The following is a 20,331-nucleotide window of genomic DNA, read 5'->3' on the forward strand; positions in this document are numbered from 1 at the left end:
AGAAATGGAAGTTATGCTAGCAGGAAACATTTTAAAACTATGACTTAAACTGAGGCAAGAATAATTTTTCTTTCGAGCGAGTAGTTAATGAAACATTGCCCTGTTACCTGACACCCTTAATGCTAATATGTGACTGAGGTTCTTGTGATTAAGTACATCATGTGCCTGGTAGCACCCAGCTATGTGCTATTTTGGTATTTGTGCCATTGGGGCAGCCTGAGCCTTTGACAGATGCACACTGGGTGTAGCTTTGCCCATATGAAGCTTCTTTCACACAAGCCTTATTATGAGTTCTTTATTGAAAAATACACTTGCAGTATTTTCATACAAATTAATGTAAATGGTACAGAATAACAAGAATTGTCTGACAAGTTCATAAATATTTTTACAGAAACATCTACACCACTGCTTGACTTCAGGCCTTCTTACACAGGTAAGAACAAAAGATGCTTTTATTTTACTTTAACTGATTTTACTGTGGAATTAAGTCCTAAATCTTCCCATTATTCAAAGGAGCAGGGATGAATGAGAACACTGAGCTTTTAAGTTCTGCTTCCTTATAAAACCTTCTAGCATCTGTGTGTGCTAGATTTTACAAGAACAACAACATTGTCCCCAGTTGTCATTAAAGATGAGTAAGCTGGCATAGGGCACTAATTATTAGGAAAGGTCTGAGCATACCAACAAGGTTGGTATTTTAGAATTAATTTAAACGAAAACAATTAGTAGGTCTAATTAATATATGCATTACTCTAATATACCATTAGCAGGAGAGAGATTTCTCCCAGGCAGCCTGATTCTGTCCATTAAAAAAAGCCAAAAACCTCTCCCTCTGTCCTTTAAAACCATTCCAAAAGCACAGTGTGCATCTTTAAGAGATTGAGGCCACCTTCCTTCTACTGAGGAGGTGAGGGCCGATTCCTGACTCAAGCAGAGCAATCTGAAGAAACAACAAAAGCATATAAAATTTCTTGACCAAAGCCCACATCCTTGACCTCCTGCATTTGTTACTGCATGCACGTAATGTTAAAATGAATTCTTAATGCCAATTGCTGAAGGAGAGCTGTGGGATGTCAATTTGAAAATAAATACAAAAATTGGATTGCTTCCATTAAGAAAAATGGCTGAAGTCAGCCTTGAAAAAGATATTCACATTTAGAAAGTGCCATTGCAAATATACAGCAAAACTAATCCGCCTTAAAACCGATGCTTCACAGCCCTATCAAAAGTGCCACCTTTTGAACACGAGTTCACTTTAAAACATTGCACAGCTAAAGACAATGTGTAAATGGAGTTAGCTACTTCTGTACAAAAAAGTGCCCAAAGCAAAACAGTGTGGTGGATTTGGGGGCACACAAAGCATCCTGAATACATACAGAATCCATTCAGATAGCTTCCTTCAGCTCTCAAAAAGCTTATTCCTATCTTCCCTTTCCAAGCAGAAAAGGCTGGACATTGCTAGACTATTACTTATAAATGATTATTTTTATGGCAGTCATTAATGTTTATTTTTTCCTTTTTTTTTCTTCCCTAGGACACGTTTGACTATGAGTGCCTTGGTACAACGCTCCCATGTTTGATACATATGCAACTTCCTATTAAAAGCTGAAAATGGTCAAGCTTGATGAAAACACTGTAAGTAGACTGGTTGAGCAAATAGATTTAAATATCTGTTGCAAGGTAGAAAGCTGTATTAGGGATGCGTTCTCCAAGCAATAAAAAGCTCTGAACTGCCTTCTGAAGCCAAAGGCTGCAGGTAGGTCACTTGCCTTCCGATCAGCTTTACGACAGGCAAAGCAGAGCTGCAGAGTTCAGAACACATCTCCCCATTCCTGGCACTGGGGAAGCAGAGGCTCGGCACAGCCCAGCAGGGACTGGTCACCATGGGCTGGCAGGAGGAGCCCAGCACCTGCACAGCCTTGGTGATTCCGTGGGATGCTCTGAGCCGCCAGCCTGGCGCAGCGGCAGAGAAGCCCTACCTGTGCTGAGCCCCTGCACTCAGTGGGACCCTCGGTCGTTGGCTACGTCTTGCAGACGGCGTAACAGAGCAGTGTGGTTTTCCTGACAGATTCTCTTAGCTGGTGCTTCACTGTCGTCTTCTAAGAGAATGCCTCTCTTCTTTGTTGGAGTTTCTCCTGTTCTAATCATGCTGTTAATTTCCTTTAGCCTCTGGGGAGAGGTGGAAAGAAAAAATTCTCATTATTGAGGCAACAAAAAAAGCAATGTTTTTGCTAGTCCTGCAAAAACTGCAGGCTTACAAACGCCTTAGTTTTGGAGCTGTGTACCATACAGAGTGCTTTCTATAACAAACTAACCCTTTTAACCATTGTGCTGGTCCCATTACCGTATTCCAGAGTCTTTCTCAAGCAAGCCTTTTGTGTAAGTTTTTTGATGCTCTGAAGGTGCACGTGGAGCTGAAAGGCCTTCTAGCTGTAGTTATGGCATGTTATCTTACACCATAGGTGCACAGTTCCTACTCTGTGTGAAGATGCTGCTTGGAGAAGGCTTCTGCTTCATTGTGGGTGACTGGAGATGACAGGATTCAGCCTGTTCCATGTTCACTTGGTAAGTCTTTCTGTGCTAAGAGACATTTTTCCTCACTAAGTAGGTAAGAGGGAATGACTGTAGTTCATGTTTGACTCTTTGAGTCTTCATGCCAAACACCCCATCCTGTGGTGTCACTGATGTACGTGCACCATTACCATTACTTTTAAAAGTACACAAGTACCTTGGATACCTCATTGCTCTCCAGCTTCTTAGATCTCTGAACTGACAATCTGGTGACAGAGAACATCTTTAACAATGTACGCTAGGAGTGTTGTGCAGTGTTCTCTAATGTCACATCCCAACAGAAATGACAGAATTCAGGATTTATAAAACCAAATTAAACCCCTTTAGTCTTACCTTAGATGGGCTGCTGCTGAAATAATAGAATATTTTCTCTCGATGAGAGAGAGCAGACACATTTTTGTGAGGTGAGATGTACACCGGGTGGTTCTGAGTCAGCTGTACTCTGCGAGGAGAGCTGATTCTCACAAAGGGGTAGGGTGAGAGCGGAGGGGAGTCCGTCTGCTCAAGAGGAAAAGAAAAAAAAACTCGGTTGCTACGTAATCTCCGTAAGGTATCTACAGTAAGGCTGCTGTAAGCTGGTCATTTTAAACACAGTTCAGATTTTTTTTTCTCCACTAGTCAAAGTCTTCCTTAGAACACGGCAGGATTTGTTGTACATCTAGGAAATACCAGTATTTTACTTTTTAACTCTGTCTGAAGCTGGTAGATGACATTCATTGGTGCCGTGTATTTCAGTGAGAGAAAATAGCAACTAGGCAGCAAAAGGGTTTAATCTTTCAGCACCAGATTATATCCTTAAACTGGAATTTTTGTCATAAATACTCTTGAATTTACTTTCCTTAAGATGAGGTTAGCTCAGGGTATTTTACTGCATGCACAGTAAAATAAGATCTACTTAGTAACAAAAAGCACAGTGCTATCTTACCCCATTTGAAGTATATTTTAGGGCAAATTCTTTGATCTGCTCTATGTAGATGCTGTTGTAGAACTGTATGAGGTCTCCTCGCTCTTCCTCCTCGGTATCGCTGTTTGCACCGGTCAGGCGGGTGGGAGTAGGAGGAGCACTGCTGGGGTGTGGGACAGGCAGGGTGCTGCTGGAACGCATCACAGGGCTGGAGTCTCTGCTCGCTGAGGAGGGAAGCGCACACTCCTCAATCCCCAGCGGGGCACAGGCGTCTGCCATCAGTGTTGGTGATCCTGCTCAGCACCCTCCCTTACAGTAGACCAGCAAAATGCTGAGTATTGTTACAGAAACACTTCTTTTCTAACAGCTTATTGCTGAAAGTGATTTTTTCTGTAGAAGCTGAGCTAAAATTCCATTTCTCAGGCATTTCCCCTATAATTTGCCTTGTTGCCAGCTGGCCCAATTTCAATTGAGGAATGTCAGTCTTTCTTTCAGCAAATGGTAGAAATGTTTGCCTTGGTGGTACTTTTGCTCGTTTAATGTGGAAAGTTGTGAAATAAGTTATGTTTGTTCCTCCCCTCCTTGCCACCTTTCTGTGACTGCAAACATTAAAATGTACACTTATACTGTCAGGTATTTGAAAGCTGGTTGTAAGAATACACATGCTCACTTACTTGCTTTTCTATGCAAAATTCATTCAAGGAAAAATGTGTTAATTCATGTATAGAGGCTAGAATCTTTGTCCACACTCCAGAGACATGAGATGTGCCAAACCAGATGTTGGGAGGGGCTGCTGGTGGTTTTTATCTATGAAGCCAGCCAGCTACTGCCTCTCTGCTAAACTTTTAGAAGAAACTGCTGTGGATGTGTTACTTTCACACTACATCATGTTCTCTGGTGTCCAAACTTACCTGAGGAGTTCAGGCTGCCTTGGTAGTACGCTCTTAAGGTAAACACACACAGTGACAGATTCAAAACCGCTCTGTCAAAGCAGGTGCAATGCTAAGCTTCACTTTGCAAAGCAACTCTCGTACGTTGTTGGTACATTCTTAATTGTAGCTAAGTTTATCTAAGAAGGAACTGTTTAGTGTTTGGGTGACACAAAATCCAACTTGTACCCTACCTGTTCTGAAAATAGGATTAAAAATGAACATCTGGAATTTGGAAACACTCACTTCTTTCTTTACTTCTCTCCTTACTTCTGTCTGTAGGTGAGTTCTGCTGGCTGCTGCTATCACTGCTGCCAGACTGGCGGCGGCGTCTCCTGCCTTTTATCAGGACACTCCGGTACACCTGCAGGGAGACACAAGCATCACAGTACGTGTGAGTGGATGTGCAGTTACACAGTCTGGAAGCAACAGTCTGCACTGTACATCTGCTTTTCAGAACACTGTTTGACATCACATTGTTTTCTATAGGGGAAAATGCAGGCAGCCTCCTAACTGTTATCCAATAGGCACTGCTGTTGAAGGTTGTAAGTGAAGATAATTTAAATTACAGGTACAGTTGAACAGAAAAAGCTTTCAGTAGTGCAAAATTAGGGTGCAACTGCTATTTTTAAGGACAGTGGCTCAGAGAATGCATCATTTAATATGTATTAGATGATGTCATTTATTAAATGCCCTAGTTCTGCTTTGGGAACAGGGAGATTTCCAACTGTACTTACGTGACTCTTGGCTTGTGGTTGTGTCCGGTAGCAGCGCATAATGTTCTGGAACGACCTGTCTTCCTTTGTAACCTACGAATAGCGAGTATTAGACCTTCTGTGGTGGCTTTTGGTTGTTTTTTTCCCCACCATTTAGTTTGCTGAGGTTTTTGGGGGTTGCTAGAGCAATCTCTGGACTACCAAGCCTTAAAAAACATGCTGTTTTTATTCAGCTTACCTTAGCCATTACGTAGATAGCACACATCAGCAGCTGATCCAGATGCCTGTCCATCATGATTTCAGGGCAGTGCATCAAGGAATACTCAAAACACGTCCAGACTTTTTTCCGCAGCTCATCAGATATATCCAGTTTGACAGACAGATCCCGCAGACGAACACTTGCTAAATGATACACCTGATGGAAAAGACACAGTGCAGGGACCACATCAACAGTGTTTCTCTTATCCAAGTTACAGCACAGTTTGGACATGTGTGCCCTGTAAACTTGTGCAAATGATAAGCTAATGACAAATACTGAAATTATCTTCTTCTGCTTACAAGATTAAGACACTTATACCGGTACTGATGCTAAAAAAGCATTTGTTTTTGAATTCCTCAATTGTCTGAAGTACAAAATCAGCACCCATAGAAACCTCTGTACTGAATGAATAAGAATATTTCAAAAGTGAATTTCTTTCTTTAAGAGCCTTAAAGAAGATGGACACGTTTAAGTAGCTGCTAGCCACAGATGTAAATCTACTTCTCAACTAGTGACAGCTGTACTGTTCATCTACTCTGACAGTGAGAAATAACTGCGCAGGAAACCAACTCTTCAGGGATGCATCTGAACAGACAAAACATGTTATCTTGGAAACTAAACATTCTCTTATTAGAAATAAGGAAATATTTTAGCATCACAGAAGAGCAACCAAAATACAAACTAATCTGAATTCAGAAGTACCTTTCTAAAGAAGAGAGAAAGTGAGCCCATCTTCCGTGACCGAGTGGCTGTGGCAGTGAGGTGCTGGGCTGGTCTCGACTCTCCGGAGGTGATGTGCTGAACAGTGACCTGTCCTGGGAGCTGCAGCGTTGCCCCCGACACCTGAGTGCTCAGAGTGCCTGTGAGAGCCTGGGTGCTGAGGGGCTGAATGGAGCCAGAGACAGCTTGAGGCTGGCCCCCTACATTTACCTGCACTGGGAAGAAAGTTATTCCTCCATTTTCATTGGCGATGCCTGTAATTTAAGGAAGAGTCTGACGTAAGAGCAAGTTGTGGTGGTTTGTTTAGTGTGGATGGTGTTATCAGTTAGAGCTTTTTCTTAATAGTTCAGTAAATCTTAAATTAGTTGCTCATAGCTTGTAGTATATTATAGATACAAAATGTTTCATGAAAGTACTTGGAACTTCTTACCATAAGGAGACAAGAAAATAATGGAATTGAACTGATCTTAAATTATAATGTCACTTTCTTCCAGTTGAGGAAGCAAAGGTCACTGAAATAACCAAGTTGCTAATACGCAGTCAGTGAACATCTTTGTGCTGTCTGTGTCTTGTCTCTAAATTCCACTAATCTATTCATTACAGTTCTTTCCCACTATCCATTCTTAAGCCTGCTTTCCTGCTCTGGATGTGCTGTTTCCTCCCCACCCCCTTACTGTATACTAACACTTGGATAGAAATTGGCCTAATCTGACAGCAGCTCTTCTCTTACCTTGTACAGGTATGGTCACAGTTTGCCCATTATTGGCTGTTACGGTGGCGGTTGCTACTGTAACCAATGTCTGGCCAGGCACTGGAGTTACTGACACTGCTTCAGGATTCACATTCTGCACAGGCACCGTATTTACCACGGGCTGCTGGGAAACTCTGACTGGAGTTCCGTTGTCAGAGGTATTATCATTATCAACGAACAGCCTTCTCCTTGTAGGATGGGCTGTAGGAGAGCTGTATCTGTCATACAGGGTAGTAGGAGATGAAATGCCTGTGGATTTAAAAAAAATTAAGAATATTGTTGTAAAATCTCTTATTATACAAATAGATTAAAAAAAAATGCGATGAGACCCCAAACGTGACAACTGGAAGCATTTAAAATTAATGTCTACATCTGTGGCTTACAGATTATGAGATGACTTGATCTCAAATAACACGGTGCTGAAATCTTTTCCTCAGAGACTGTATTATGCTTCAGTTCTCTAGAAAAAACCTGAAGCCTCGCAGAACTAAACATACATTGGAGCTTCTAATCTGGTGTAACCAAAACAAGCTGCTCAGGTGCTGCTGATCAGAACAGATGTATTTATACACATACATGTGTGTACACAGGTGTTGTTTATAGACAAACTCCTGAAACCAGTGATACAGGACTGTTTACGAATAACGAAAATAACAAATGTTTCTGTCTTAGACAACTATGCAAGTTACAACAGAAATACCATTTACAAGTGCCTAATTCATGCACAACTGTACATAAACCATAAGGGCAGCTTCCTCTATGCCCTTTAGATTTGTAAATTTAGGGCATGGTGTAAGAGTGATAAATACGTTGGGCTTAAAAAATAGCTCACCTTTTCCCAGGCCTCCAGTTTCAGCTCGGACCTCATTTAGTCGTCTTGGTGTCAATGGAGAACCCACAACACTGTTGGCAGCAGATCTCTCAAAATACTGAGGTGGCATAACCTGAAATAGTTGTACTTTTATTAGTGTATCTGTAGCACAAATTCAATGCACAACTGATTTTTAGAACTACTGGTCTATAAATGTTGAACAGTGAAACTATATGGAGGAGAAGAAAAAACGAACATTGAAAAATTACTTACGTTAAAAACTTTGTAACGATTGTACTAACCTAGAAAATACAATCCTGTATTAATCTTTCTGTGAGTATAATTAAGAGTCTGTACTTAACCACACTCCTGTAAGCAGTCTTCTCAAGTGTGACTGTCTCATTCCTCCTGTGTGTTCATTATTCACTGTGCTGCTACTCTAAGCAAATACGGGGTAAGAATTGTATCAGCTGGATGTCTGCGTTTGGACGACTCTACTGTGCTAACAGGTCACACACAAACACAGGTAGCTCTTTCTCTGCCCTGCTTAGCTTGTAGGGAGAAACTGAACTCTGGGCACATGACGCTGATGTCCGCTCTCCACTATTCTGTTTGAACAGGTGCCCATATGAGATGTGTTACAGAATACAGAGAAGTGCTCACCTCTTCACAGCTAGGAACTTTGTTGTCGTTATCTCTGATTCTGTCCCACAGTATGGACTCCTGTTTCCAGGCCATGCTTTCCAAGATCTGTTCTTCAATATGATTAAGGTGTTTTACAACTTCCCGACAAAGGCCATCTTCTGCTCTAATGAAAACCTCAATTACCTGTAATGCAGAGAACAATGAAGGTCCATGTAGTACTGAATAAATCAGTGACTGAGTACAATATACTTGTATTCATATATTTCTTCTTACAATGAAATTAGATCCTAAATTTTCAAGGAAGAGACTAGTACAATTAATAGACTGTGTCAGTATGGCTCAGTTGTCTGGTGGGCTGCAAGTTTATCAGAAGACAGGTACATGTATCTTCCCACAGTAGCAGTGAATGCAGAACAGCTACAGCAGCAGCTCAGGATCCCTGGTCACTAGCTCAAGATAAATGACAATTCTTAGTCACTTGGACACTGCTCCTGTGTTAAACTGATTAACAGTAACTCTGATTTTTAAATGCCCAAAACAGCTGTAAAATACTTCCAAGACAAAAAAGGGGCAATGCTAAGAATGAAGAGTTAATACACAATTTAGCATTTAGGTAAAGAGATTATTTAATATAAGCCAAGAGTACGCAGGACTTGATCAACATTTCTAGCTGTTACTTTACCTTATAAAAGTGATAAACTGGAATGTCAAATATTTCAGTGATGAAGGGAAAGCTTCCAGGTAGCTTGTATGTGAAGGTGACAATCTCAAGGCAGCACGCCAGCAGAGAGCGATGAAACACATCTTGCTCCAGAACTGCCTGCAAGAGAGTTGCCCATTTTAATGCTTAATTTACAGTGTAACAATAGAACTGTATAATGCTTTCTGTTCTGCCTCAACAGCAAGATTACCAAGATTAACTAGAGATTTGCTTTTGTACATGATGGAACAGAATCCAAATTAAGACATCTTTATAGATTTTATAAATCCTTTTTGTTTGTAAATGTGAATAATTCCTTGGACAGCTTTTCTTCCATTCAGGAATGCCTTCCAACTACTCAAGAGATTTACTCATCTAAAATAGCATTATCCTGTCCTATAAATATTTTCTTTTTTGTAGATCCAACTTTAAAAACAAGGTGCAATTGGAGTAGTTGTCCTTACAGATAAGTCTGCGTCTCCCAGTCTCCTCCTCTCTTGCTCAATGACTGACTCCAAAACCTTGTAGTAGAGTACCTCAGCACGACGAAAATGCTTGCTGGCCACATCTGCAGGAATTTTAAACAGAAATAATATTGTGAATTGTGATAAAAGAACCATTATTTATCTTAAACTACAAAGATAAAACAGCAGCTTATTTGCTTGTGTGGATTTCTGTGCAGCTGTTTCTGTGCATACTGCTTTCAGGACTAAACAGGACTCGTGTTCAGGGGTTAATGTTAGTCATGGAATCTCTTTATTGCACTGAAACGTGATTGCAGAGCAGAGCAGCTTAGTACTGAACTCAGAACTTGATAACAAAAACACCATATATAAGAACAACCCTTAATATTGCTAAAATAAAAAATATTTCAAGATCAGAAAATATAGTGTTTGGAATGCGTGGGGATCCAAGCACACTGTGCAAGACAAAGTGAAACAACTGTGTTAATGAGCACAGATACAAAGCATATAGCACCTATTTTAAAAAAATTTTTAACTACTTTTTTTGACCAAATTGCACACTTAGATTTGAGAGAAGAAAAATAGTTCTTCTGAGTGCTTTTGTTTCCTCCCTTCTGTAGAACATAAGAATACCATCAAATTCCAATGATTTATGCCAAGTATGATTATGAAAGTTTATACAGGGTTGAAAGTTGCCCTATGTTACGACCAGCGGGAAAAGACAAGAAATAGAAAAGATTCTTGTGCTCAAGCACAGCCTCTATGTAAGACAAAGTTTACTTAGATCAATATTTTTAAATGCACATGAATTCCTATTTATGTAAGTAAAATGTTTCCCACCTTTGGACAAATTACTGAATTCTTCTTCAGACTGCATGCTCTGACAGTATATATCACACATTTCTTTTACTCTGCTTGCAATAGACTGTGAAGGATCTCTGGAACATGCCCTGAAAATACAAGCTATTTCAGTGTCCTACTTCTGCTAAGACAAAACAAACAAACACACACACACACACACACACACACAAAACCAACAATACAATTAAAGCATGAAGCTGTGAAATATCTTTGATAGCAATGCAAACACACCCACACACACCCTTTGCTGCATATGTACTACAAGACAGCCACAGCATATTATTACTTTACTAAGTGTCAACTCTTCATAAGAGTTTAATACTAAACAACATATTCCATGTGATACAACAAGTGCTTTATTATATATTGTACCTGAGGCAAAGACTTACGTACACAGAGAAATTGTTTTTGATTTCCTACAGCATAGAGTGAGGTGCCAGGTAGTGAAGCTGGCTAATTAATAAGAAAAATCTTGAAAACATTGCATTTGCGGTTTGCTGTTAGGGAAGCTCAGAATGTTGGGTTGAGAACCTTGTGTGTTCTTACAGCTGTCAATCTCTCAAGGATTGTGTAGAAATAAAGACAAAAGTCCTTCTGAAGTTAAATGTCCCTCTGGCTCCTATTTCACTTCAGACTTCCAGAACTTTTAAAAATCACACTATTTAACAATAACATTTGTTATTATAATTTCACCTTTAAATGAATTTATTTGTTAGCTACGCATCAAGCTTACTTGAAGATTTGCTCCAGATTTTCACTGGGGGCATTTTTCAGCCCTGCCAGCATGGTGTGAAGGCGGCTCAAGCTGTAGGTCGCTATGGAAACAGGTGTCACATAGGGGTTGCTCTCCTTCATGTACCTGCGGCCAGTGAGGGGGGTCGTCATCCGAAGTGATTTAGACTAAAAAGAAAACAAAGCATCTATCTGTACATTATTACAAAATGTAGAGCTTCTAAGAGACTTAGAGGTGGCAGTTGCTAGAATTGTTTCTTAACTGGTTATATCTGGGAAAAGGGAGCAGGAATCAAACAACCCAAACCAGTTCACTCTCAGTAACAGCCAGCAGTGACAGGTCTATCTGTCACCTGGATGTTGGTGTCAAATACTAATGTAGAAATGTCTGAGCAGTGACAAAACGACCTCACACTGAAACACCAGAATTGGACAACTCCTTCTCCACAAAAGCAGCAAGGGACCGTGCCAGACTCACTCTGTCAAAGTGCTGCTGTAAATTATGCTTCACTTGTACTCGCTCAGCTGTTTCCATTCCTGAGGGTGTATTTAAGCACCGTGTGAGAGTTCCAATTTCTTCATCTGCATCTTCCCCGAGAAATATTCGCTCATCGAGATTTCCTACTGACAAAACATACTCCTCATAGGCCTTGTTGATGGCTTTGCTATGGGGGAAAAGGAGAGAGAAAACCCCATTAATTAGACAGTGCTTTCTTTACCTGCTTTCTGACTGAACACACTTCTGGCCTGTCAGAAGGCGACCTCAGAACTTACTTTAGCCTCAGTTAAAACCTATGAAACCTTAAACATGACAGTGGCATTATTTTTCCTTCGTAACTGATGGCCTGTCATTTCATATGGCCACAGGAGGAATGCAATACAATGCAGAGAACTGGTGGTATTTGGCTGGAAACTCCTCAAAACTTACGCAGCATCACATCATCACCATAAACTGCACTTACCGTTTCTGTACCATTTAAATGCACATCACAGTATCTCTAGGTTTAAAAAGCATGAAACATTACCACACTTGATTTTTCCCTCCTCCCTGCCCCCCGCTCTGTGTGCCCCACAGCCTTTTCTTCCAAACACTTTACATTATATAGAAAATTCCATATAAATGTTTATATGGAAACATATAAACAGAAGCAGACATCAAGCAATGCTATATTGAAAATGCCTCAGCCACCAAATAGCTGAAACACCTTTTAGTATAATATATAAACAGTAATACGTATATAAATTAACCAGCTAGTGTTAGTGTTAAGACACAGGTAATAACCCAAAGGGATACAAATGCAGACCAAAGCACAAGCTGACTCACAAGCTATCTCCAAAGTTTCCAGGATCTAGAAATCCAGTCAGATTTTCATCTTTTCCTTTTAAAAGCTGTAAGAGCAAAGAGTGGACATTTCATTTGTTAAAGTTCTGAAGATAATAAGGAGGGAAACATTCTTCTGCATCCTGAATGCACTGACCAACCTTCTTGTCAAAAAGTTTCCGAATGTATGGCTTCCAAAAATGCTCCTTTATGCCTTTTGCTTCTAAAACCAATCCATAATGTAACGAACACAGCTTCTCAATGATGCAGGGAGGATCAGATGATACTTTATAGTCCTTACTATGAAAGTCTTCAGGCAGACCTATAATTACAAATAGAGCAATGTTTACTTTCTTATATTCATACCTCACTAAACTCAAATTCTTTGCAATGTGGCCTGGGTAGTCTGAACTTAAAACATTAAGCTAGTTTGTTTCCTTGAAAGAAACGCAATGCACCCTCAATTGGATCATCTTATCAAAACTGCCTTTCAAGTGACAAACCTAAAAAGCTTAGATATTCAGTGATAAAAAATATCACTTCTAGTAGAAAAATGATGAAGCACTTATGAGTGGCAATATTTATTCAAATAAGTTGGAGCTAATGGTCCCTGTTCGCATCCAAGCCACTACAAGATAGTAAATACTATACAATACTGAAAATGAGGCATAAGCATTGAAAGAGTTACATCCCAGGTTCAGAGGAAGCTTCTCACCATTCACTCATGCCTTCAGTTACCAAGTCAGCCTACGCTTCCATTCTTTTCATAAGGAAAAACCCAAAAGGGAGAAGAAACAATTAGGGTGCCTGCTTGGTATCTGAGCACAGGATCTTCCCAGACTGCCGCCTGGGATCTCTACAATGTGACCCATCCCACAATGACTTAACAAAACGTCTCCTCTGAAAGTCCTTCAGTGGTATTTCCATAGTCCACTGAGTTCCTGACTTAGTATTCTAGTTACAGAATTCAATAATGTGTTCCTATGCCACACTGGTAGAAATAAAACTGCGTAGCTAAACAGAGAAAATAATTCCCTCTATTACATATCTCCATATCAACTGCTTTAGAAGTTCGTGCAGATTTTAGATAAAGGCTTTTTTTTTTTTTCCAACATACCTTTAAAATTGGGATTCAGAAGTTCTTTATGGTTAGGGCACTGAAGAGCATTTCCATACACTAGATCCAAAGCACATAACAAGAGATGATAGGAATTGACCAAGTCATCACTGATCATAGGAAAATTACCTTTGGTACAAGAAAGATAAATGAGATTAATAAAAATCAGCATAGACTTGAAATTATTTTACAAAACAAAACTATCAAGACTTGTATTTCCAATCAACAGTGGAGTACTTTAAGCACAGATTTTGGTGACTAGATTGTCAATATCTGGATAGAAACACCGGAAGTAAAATGGACGCACAGTTAAAATAAAGCACGTATAATTGCTTTGGTTCACACTTATGTTCACTTTTCTGATTCCATGTCTTTGAAACAATAATTTCAATGTGGATAATTGAAACTATTTAAAATAATGAAGCTGAAATGTAATTTGTATTAACCATACACTTTCATCAGTTCTTTCCACACCATTAAAACTTCATGACAGAAATCGAAATCCCAAACAAATATAACAGCAAAATGTCAATCAATTAACACCTTAACGAAGTGATGCCATAACAGGATCTCATAAGCATGAAGTCTGGCATGGCAGTAGCTATTGACAGCCACGTCAAAATACATCTCATTGTACACAACCAGTAGTTTCATAAACAATCTGTACATAAACTGTACAGTCAGTGACATTCCAAACATCAGTTCAGTGCTCCCTTTCACAGCCAAGCATGAAATAATACAAACCAGTTATATCGACGTAAAAGAGATCTTTTTTTTTTAAATTTCTATTTTAAAGAAAGTAAAATGTTACAGAGTCTATAAATAAATTCATGAAAGCAGCACACAAGAGCAGTTCTATGGCTATAAAGGTCACTACCTTACTTTGCAGCATGTACCAAACGTATGAACAAGATTTGTGCTTTCTGCACTTGTGAAAGCAAACACAAGATGCTGAGGTTTGCAGAAAGATCATGGTGACAAGCCTCAACTTGCTGCTGATGTGTGGTTGCCACGATAAGGATTACTGCCAGCCCTCAAAACACAGCAAACAAATGGGGAATATTTAATTCCTCCAGTGGTATACATTTAGTTTACATTTTTGTACTGCTACACTTAAGACATTAACCACTAGTCACCTATTAATTTTGCAGACCGAAAGTACTGCAATTTTTTGTCTTGTAAAACTTTATGGGCTGTTATCAACACTATGTTCTACTCCACAAAGCTAATTTGTATATCTGAAACTGCTTGCCAATCAACATGTAGTTAATGGTGACCTACTTAAACATACTAAGCAATAACTCAGCAGGAACAAGACCCGCTCAGATCCTCTGTGCCTGCTCAGGAGCAGCGTGCAGCCTATGTAGAAGCAGCAGCTTCTATACAGGACACAGTTGTTTGGTACAGCACCCTTCTTTACACTCCTACAAAGATCCAGGGGTACTGCCAGTAACTTTTCCAAAATGAAGCCTGCTGGCAACCCTCTGCTTTGTGGTGAAAAGAAAGACTAAGCTGTACAGGACAAAGCTACTGCCAGAAATTTCATACTGAGACAACCTACTGCATCCCATCCTCAGGAACAACCAATGAGACACATCACAGCACACTGCAGGAAACCTGCACTGATCAACCTTGCAATCCCAAACAATCCCACAAGCTCTCCTTTCTCATATAAGAACTCTCTGGAAATTATAGATGGGCCAGAATACTATCCAACTTATGTTCAAAGAATTCCCAGTGAACTCATCCTACTGTGCCCGAATCAATTCCTACTGACAAAAGACTGTAGATTATGCTGAATGATTGAACAACTTAAGCCCAAAATTTTGGGGGCTTCACTGTCCCTCATGCAGAAGGATTTACTTCTGTTCCCTTCTGTCTTTTTCTCCACTCAGTCGTTAAGAAGAAAAGTGACTGAAATCCTCTGCTATTCGTATTAACTTTAAGGGTGCTTTTACAATAAAGGCAATAGATGCATGGCAATATATTGGCTCCTCCCTGCTTTGTTTCATGGAAGCCTGTTAACACAGCATTTCCACATGTATGTTCCAAGGGAATCTGAGCCTTCAAGACAGCCAGCCACTTATATACATATTGCCATGTCCAAAAAGCAAGAGATAATAACCCTTGTGAAAAAGATGCAGACCTACTTAGTAATGTATATGATTATTCAATACAATTACTATATGCACATTTTTAAAGGATGTGTATGAGCAGAGGTAGATTGAAAAATCCAAATGCTACCTGTGACAATGCCATGAAAGCACCCTCAGCTACAGTTCCATGACACACCTTTGCTATGTTACAGAAAAATATCCATTACATATTATCACCACTGTTGGAAACATACAAGGAATTTAAAGTCATCATCGTTCATAAAACAATACTTTATATTAATTACAGCTGTCTAAATACGAATTCACTAAAACTCTGAGCTAATTTTCCCTTGGTATTACAGCCTAAATCACCAAAACATAGGGAACACTGGAGCAGTATTTCAGCTAAAGCTACCGAAGTGTTGGGACACACTGCTTACCTCAGACATGTGGTAAAACACACAGCTGCAGAAATTTAAGTGCATTTCAAGCTGCTCCAAGAAGGCCCTTTCTACTAAGGGCCTGCAGCTATCTAATGTTTACAGATTGATACAGACCAACAAGAACAGGTTTGTAGTATTCAGCCTTTCAAATCTCTTACCTTTTGCATGAACAAACAGCACCCAACAAAACTGGAAAACTTCAGACACTGTGCATGGCTGTCGCCTTTTGGGAAAAACACAGCGAGAAGACACAAGAAGCTCAGTGAATTACAACAGACACACATTCCAGCATTCTGAAAGAAAGTCCAGCTTTGCCATAGAGCAGCTAAAACCACGGCCCTCCCCTCAAAAAACAAAACCAAAAGCCTGACTGAAGTAACACCGTGGCTGCTCAGAGCTTTACAGCAGACACAGCGGAAACCCCAGCCACAGCCAGCACGTGATTCAAACATCACTACACCAACAGAGACCACACTTGGAATGCCTTCTTCAGTATTCTGAGCAATGTAAGCACGTGTGTATGTTCTGCAAGGCATATGTTACACAGCATGCTGGGATTAATATGCTGTTTGCTCACAGACTACACCTACATACTTTAGTAAAGCGTTTTTTCCCGCAGAATTTTACATACTATGGAGAATTTTGAAATACAGGTGTTTATCAACATTAAGTTCTTCTGCTAGTTTTGACTAGTCATTCATGAGGCCCTTCCCCCTGTCCATCAGGAGTTCTGTACCAAGCAGGGGCTATTTACTTCTTAGTGCTGCTCAGCATCCATCCTAAACATTTACATTCATAATTCTGGCTAGTAAGTTCAGCCACTGCGCTTGGAAACAGGAAATCCTGGCACAATAATCAACTCATCTAAATTATTATTATTTTTCCAAAAAATGAGAAACCATAATTATGAATGTACTACAAGGAACATTTAAGAACAAGCAAAAGCCCCCACCCTTCTCTAGCACCCCTTTTTGTTCAACATCCTTGCTTATTTCCATATAGCATATCACCTGAAGTGCTACTTCACATACCACATCCCAGCCTCCAGATAGTACATACGAACAAGAAGGTGGCACACAGATATGTTTTATCCAATATGATCAAATCCTTCTAGATTTAGTTCTATTTTAATTCTCACTACCAGTTTAGACCATAAGACAGGTGCGAGCCTCAAAGCTAAAAGTTTGCATGATGTAAACAGTCTTTATTGGGTTTCCTCTGTTTCTAGAAGCATCATTTGCTCCATAATTCTGTTTTTAGAATTATTTATTTTATTTAGCACTATATACACAAGCTGGAAATTCTTCTTTCATTCAGGCCAAATTCACTCACAGTCATGTTCTCAATTTCTGCAGTAGTTTTGTCAGCCTGAACTCATTTCTTTGGTCACTCCATTAGGTTACGTAAGGAATAGTGTTAAATGCTACAAGCATGTACATTTCACACAAAAACTTGGAATTATCCTCTGACTTAATCTTCAAAACGAGTTCACACTTTGCTATCCAAACAAACTTGCAGGGCTTACTCTTCTAGCTGCAGAACTATATGTGTTCTATAATTTCAACGTGTGCTCATATCAATATATCTGTAACTCAATATTAGTTACAGCTGTCACCATGTTATGCTCACAAAAACAATCAAGGCAAAAAGAAAACATGATAAGAAATTGAGAAACAGAGAGATAAAGCTTCCACTACAAAGTAAAATATGCATAAGATCTGTCTCTATAAAGAAAAGTACAGGAATTAATAGGCAGGTCATCAGGCAAAGCCATTCTACGAGCTACTGAGGCTGTACAGATCATAAAGTAATCTGATTCTTTCAGCCTTTTCCATCCTATAATAGCGTTTCTTTCACCTAAGAGCTGATTTTCATTTCTCTCTTTTATCTTTCTCCCTAGATCACAGAAACTTATCAGCTTCAGGGCTTCGTGCACCCTGTCAGATCTGACGGACCAGAAACAAGATTCCAAAATCACTGTAAGCAAGGCCCAACCTCTGGTATCATAAAGAACTATTATCAAAATAAGTTAAAATACAATTAAAACAACCAAACAACTTCATCATGTTTTTGTAACTGCAATGGTCTAACATCAGTCTGGCAATAACAAAAACCGTACCTCTGTTTTCTTCCTCTCTGTTGACGGGGTTGGTCTTCCTGAGGGTATCTGAAAATGTCCTGAAAAATGGGCTCATACTTCTTAAAAATTACTGCAGAAACTGTAAAGTTTCTCTCCAGTCTTTCAGTCCTTTCTCGGAACTGGGAGGGTAGGTTTGCCATGTCTTCCCATTTCTTCATCTTGTTAAAAAACTCAATCAAGCTGAAGATATTGAACAGGTTAGATGTCAGAGGGTTGGCTTTCTGTTTGCTTCTGTTTTCACTTTGTTTTGCAGAAACGTGTCTAACTATATATTTATTTACAGCAAAAGTACAACTTATACTTTCCAAATTACTGATAAAAGCAACATTGCAAACATGACAATAATAAGTTTTAAGTGCTCAGAGCCAGCTCATTTACAAACAAGGAAGAGCTGAGACAACTCAGAACGCTGCCAGCCCCTACTGATGACTGTGTTAACTCTTTCCTCACAAAGACACAACCAGCTCTCCAGCAGCCCGGTTACCATAAAGTCAGATTTCTGACTAAGTAACTTAAATGAAACAAAATCTGAACTCTGACGAACACTAAAGACTCTACAAAGTGTGAAAAAATAAAGGAAGTGTACCAACGACATGTTTCTGTTCATAAAGTTGGCTTACACTGGTTTTCACTGCTTTTCTACCCACGTTTTTTTTTTCAACTTTATCAGTCTTTCATAACCCAAACTGTGGAAACTATTCCACTATACTCAGTTCCTTGAACCTCCAATTAGCAAAGAAATGTTTTAAAAGTAACTCTTTGGATTGTTTCAACAAACAGCAGCGCTCCAACAGTAAGGGGAAGAGAACTTCACATTCATATGAACATTCCAGTTTTTGACAATCTGGTGAATTGCTACCACACAACCATACTGCTGTCATCAGTTTCAGGAAGTTTTTCTTCATCATTCAATGGACAAAATCATAGAATCATAGAATGGCCTGGGTTGAAAAGGACCACAATGATCATCTAGTTTCAACCCCCCTGCTATATGGAGGGCTGCCAACCACCAGACCAGGCTGCCCAAAGCAATCAATCACTTGATAAAAGTTAATCAGAATCCAGCATTACTTTTGTTTCATAAAAGACTAACAGATGAAAAGTGAAATTTTCTCACCAAAATGAGAAAAGTTTTATTTTCAGAGTCAATTAAAACTGTCTATCCACATGAGAAGCCCACACTTCGCATGCTCTTCAGGAGCAGACTGTTCTTCATAGGTCGCTTTCTCCCACTTTTGAGCATAGGAACTCTCCAATTTTTCTCTGAGAGTGGTAAAACACTGGAATGGCTGCCCAGGGAGGTGGTGAAGTCGCCGTCCCTGTTCAAGGGGTGTCTGGACGAGGAGCTACAAGATTCGGTTTAGAGGCCTGTGGTAGCAACGGTGATTGGAGAATGGTTGGACTAGAGGATCTTGTAGGTCCTTTGTAACTATTCTATGATTCTACCAATTTTAGAACTCACGAATGAAAAACCACCCTACCTGTGTGGCAATGAGCTACAGCACACAGATCCCTACAATATAAATTTTACCTCTAACAAAGACATCCAGACTTTGTTCTTAATTTCTACATTCCTCAACGTGCTTTAAATTGACTGAACTGAGTTACCTTTGTTCGGAGCAGCGCAAAATGCGGGTCAGGGATACGTAATTACTCTCAACCGTCCCCCTGCTGACGGTCGGGATGGCTTTCCTGCAGGCCACATAGAGGGCACACGCCAACCAGTGCAGCTCGTTGCCCTGTGAAGCAGAACGCAATGCATGTCAAGCCGTCTGTGAGCCGTCAGGCACCTGCAGCTCTTCACCAAGACATGGAGACAGTGCCACAAATGGGCTGCATTGCACCAGCAGCACCATTTTTGTTCTGACATCTCTATAGCTGTGCTGTGCTTTCAGCTACCAAAGGTCGGCACGGCGCCAAGGCAACAGTGAGAGCAGTGAGGTAGGGCAGGAAATGACCTTCCTGCCCCACGGATAGGCCGTGAGGTGACGGGGCTCTAGACCAGTTCGGCGTATAGAGAAGACGTAAATAACGACAGCCACCGCTCCATTTCATCTAAACATCCTTCTGCCCTCGTTTGCGGGACGGCACAAACACGGTTCCCACGTTTCTCTCTCACACAACAGTCGCTCAGATCGGCGGCTGACGAGT

At 40.1% G+C, this 20,331-nt stretch overlaps 1 protein-coding gene and 1 long non-coding RNA gene across 2 annotated transcripts; one reads left to right on the forward strand and one right to left on the reverse strand.

Moving 5' to 3' along the window:
• Nucleotides 1–280: 280 nt before the first annotated feature.
• RBL2 (RB transcriptional corepressor like 2) lies at nt 281–19,940 on the reverse strand. Its single transcript, XM_010717805.3, has 21 exons — nt 19,789–19,940; nt 18,160–18,360; nt 16,199–16,263; nt 13,502–13,630; nt 12,546–12,706; nt 12,388–12,452; nt 11,542–11,728; nt 11,065–11,231; nt 10,311–10,420; nt 9,471–9,574; nt 8,989–9,126; nt 8,325–8,489; nt 7,683–7,794; nt 6,830–7,099; nt 6,082–6,353; nt 5,359–5,535; nt 5,142–5,213; nt 4,651–4,768; nt 3,497–3,699; nt 2,905–3,069; nt 281–2,169 (listed from the first exon to the last, which is right to left on the reverse strand). The coding sequence occupies exons 2-21, from the start codon at nt 18,336–18,338 to the stop codon at nt 1,999–2,001; spliced, it is 3,030 nt and encodes a 1,009-aa protein (XP_010716107.1). The 5' UTR covers nt 18,339–18,360; nt 19,789–19,940; the 3' UTR covers nt 281–1,998.
• LOC116217132 lies at nt 355–7,117 on the forward strand. The gene is made up of 4 exons (XR_004161185.1): nt 355–433; nt 1,535–1,635; nt 2,463–2,565; nt 4,687–7,117. It is a non-coding gene; the product is annotated as an uncharacterized LOC116217132 (long non-coding RNA).
• Nucleotides 19,941–20,331: the final 391 nt, after the last annotated feature.

This window comes from Meleagris gallopavo, chromosome 13 (genome assembly GCF_000146605.3).
Source record: "Meleagris gallopavo isolate NT-WF06-2002-E0010 breed Aviagen turkey brand Nicholas breeding stock chromosome 13, Turkey_5.1, whole genome shotgun sequence".
In the NCBI taxonomy this organism is placed as follows: domain Eukaryota; kingdom Metazoa; phylum Chordata; class Aves; order Galliformes; family Phasianidae; genus Meleagris; species Meleagris gallopavo.

What these genes read in the sequence shown, in the direction of transcription:
- RBL2 (XM_010717805.3), bottom strand. Translation starts at nt 18,338, where the DNA reads ATGAAGAAATGGGAAGACATGGCAAACCTACCCTCCCAGTTCCGAGAA. An exon ending in CTATCTACGTAATGGCTAAG is followed by an intron (nt 5,214 to 5,358) that starts GTAAGCTGAATA and finishes CGCTATTCGTAG; the next exon opens with GTTACAAAGGAAGACAGGTC. An exon ending in GGAGAGAAGTAAAGAAAGAA is followed by an intron (nt 3,700 to 4,650) that starts GTGAGTGTTTCC and finishes TTCCCTCCTCAG; the next exon opens with CGAGCAGAGACTCCAGCCCT.